The 2536-nt window shown below is 40.8% G+C and overlaps 1 protein-coding gene across 1 annotated transcript in view; it reads left to right on the top strand.

Annotated features, from left to right (window-relative positions):
* The window catches only part of PTTG1IP (pituitary tumor-transforming 1 interacting protein), a gene marked incomplete at its 5' end in the record, with an annotated part of 21906 nt that extends 19633 nt beyond the window's left edge, over window positions 1-2273 (top strand). The window contains one exon of the mRNA XM_019512475.1: window positions 156-2273. Within this exon, the coding sequence (XP_019368020.1) occupies window positions 156-202 (47 nt within the window). The remainder of the gene's footprint in view (window positions 1-155) is intronic.
* Window positions 2274-2536: the final 263 nt, after the last annotated feature.

The following is a 2536-nucleotide window of genomic DNA, read 5'->3' on the forward strand; positions in this document are numbered from 1 at the left end:
GTTTGTCACCTGCTCCTAATCTTAATTCAGAAAGGGAGGAGGGGTGGAGATGGCTCGCTCACCTTTAAATGAGGAAAGGCACTAATTCACAGAGTGCAAACAGACTGGGACTGACCTACATATTCCTCTGACTAGAGTTTTTTTTTCTTCTCTAGGCTTGTTTAAGGAAGAGAACCCATATGCCAAATTTGAAAACAATTAATGGATCACCCTAAAGCTACCAAGCAGCACTGAACTATCCTCTTCCTTGGACACACAGAACTGTACAGCACAGAGGTGGAACACAGGATACATTTCAGGCACCAAAAAGATTGGACATGTGCTCCACAGAGCCTTGTCCCAACCTCTGGATGAAGCCAGCTGAAATTCCAATGAGCTATTGAAACCAGCAGAGCTGCATTGCACCCCACTTGTTTTACCTCAGACTTTCCACTGCTGCCCATAGTGTGCAGCACTTTGTATCTGAAGTCCATTTAATTTTTGCTGCTTCTGTTCTGTGCAAGACTCATGGCAATAACTTTCTCTTTGACTGTTAATAGGTACGTAGGCAGTGTTATTTCCACCACAGTTCTCTCTCTTGCCCAACTTGTTTTAGACTGAATTAGCAAGCCAAGGCAGCAGTATATTTGCTTTGATCTTCAATAAGCAATATTGCAAGGAGCAGATTATCTTTACAGTCCTTTGCTTGATAAATACTTCAGATCTGTGAGCAGAGCTGTTTATCTTCATGTTCCTTTTTTATCTGAAACATGAGATGGTGTCAACTCTTTTTCAAAGGCTAGATTGATTGATTGATTTGGACAACTTGCTCGAATTGAAGCCTTGGGTACTTTTTTTTTTCTAAGTGACAGAGCTGGACAGTCTTAACTGTGTAGTGTTAGTATTGTTTCAACACACTTCTCTAGTACTGAGGACATGGGGGTGGAATTAAGATCATACTTGCACTTTTTTTTCCTCTCCTTTTTTGGAATAGATGTTCCTTCTACTTCCAGAATTCGTCTCGTGTAGATGAGTTCCTTAATCTTCTACCTCTGCTCTGTGCCTTTCTATAACCTCTTGTAATTCAAGACTGAAAGCAGCCATTTAAGACTTGGGTATTGTGAGCCTATGTTAGACACATGTTAGTAAAAAAAAATGTAAAGCCTTGGCAATATTGAAGTGATTACTGCTTAAGTCTGAACAAATGAATTCTGCTTCAGTATGAAGCATAGTTTGATTTGACACATTGCTTCAGCTAAAATATTGTTTTCAGTAACGTGTAATCTATAATGGAATATTCTAATAACCAAATAGGTTAAGTGAGAAAGTGGTACAGAAAGGACAGTATAGCATGGTAAGACAACTAGCAGGCTCCCACATGGCCTGTACTTCCTGGGGTATGGAAAGACTGTAACTCTGTGCTCGATGACCTGAGCCAGGTTACTCAATGCACAATTAATCCATATTTTAAACGTCACAGGAATGTGGAAAGGGTGGATTAACAAACAGCTGTAAAGGTTTGGGGGGGGGGGGTTGTTTTTTTTTCTAAAACACTAGAACATGGCAAATGACACTCATCCCTGACAGCAGAATGCAGGCGGGGCACTTGAGCCCTCTGGGCACATGGAGCAGTTGCATTCCACTGTTCCTCTGGACCATGGGCTCAAGTGCACTTGAAGTTGAAGAGGAACATATGATAATCCAGACTAAACATAGCCGTAAAAAGTTCTGATGGTTTAAACTTCTTGCACCAAAGTGAAGCCTGTCTGCCTTGCAGAGAATGGATGTTAAAATCCAAAATGTGGGAAGTCTTGAAAATGTAACCTGATTGGAATACTGCACAGTGCCTGGGATGGAAGCATTGCTGTGGGCTTCCTTGGAAACACTTTGCTATAACTTCACATTTTTATGGCACTTTGGTCTCTTAAGACGTGCACAGTTTTTAAAATGAGAAGCCTTTTGAACTGAACTCTGAACTTTAAAAAAAAAAAAAAAAAAAAAAAAAAGTTATCTCTACAGGAGAGACACTGTTTTTTATGTTGATTTTTGGAGAGGGGAGGGTATCTTAAAAAGGTCAAAGCAGTGCTGAGCTGTACAGAGCACTTCATGGTACTATGAAGGCATGTATTTGCTTCCACTAATGCTGGGCGTGAAATCATGAGACTGGCAAGAGATTAAAAACTGTGCCTTTCTCCATGCTGCACTCCTTCCAGCAGCATACCATTCTAGATGAGCAAAACTAACTGATATGTAAATGACTGACGTGGCTAATAGCAAATAAACTGATTTAGTAAGTAATGTGGACTGGCTGAGTTCGTTTTTCTTTTTGTTTTGTTGGAATTATCCTCCTCTTAAAACAGCCCATGTAAAGAGCAGAGTTGGTGATGCCTGGTTTCTTTTCCCCTCCCCCACCACCATCCAAAGGGAAAAACTTTTTCTTGGCTAGCTGTCCTTCTACATCACTGGGGCCAACCTTTGTTAGCAGGCATGCCCCAAATTTATCATAGAATCATAATCGTATCATAGAAGTCGGGTTGGAAGGGACCTTGTAGATCTT

The sequence above is a fragment of the Gavialis gangeticus genome, unplaced genomic scaffold (assembly GCF_001723915.1).
Source record: "Gavialis gangeticus isolate Ggan-Ray unplaced genomic scaffold, GavGan_comp1, whole genome shotgun sequence".
NCBI classification, from domain to species: domain Eukaryota; kingdom Metazoa; phylum Chordata; order Crocodylia; family Gavialidae; genus Gavialis; species Gavialis gangeticus.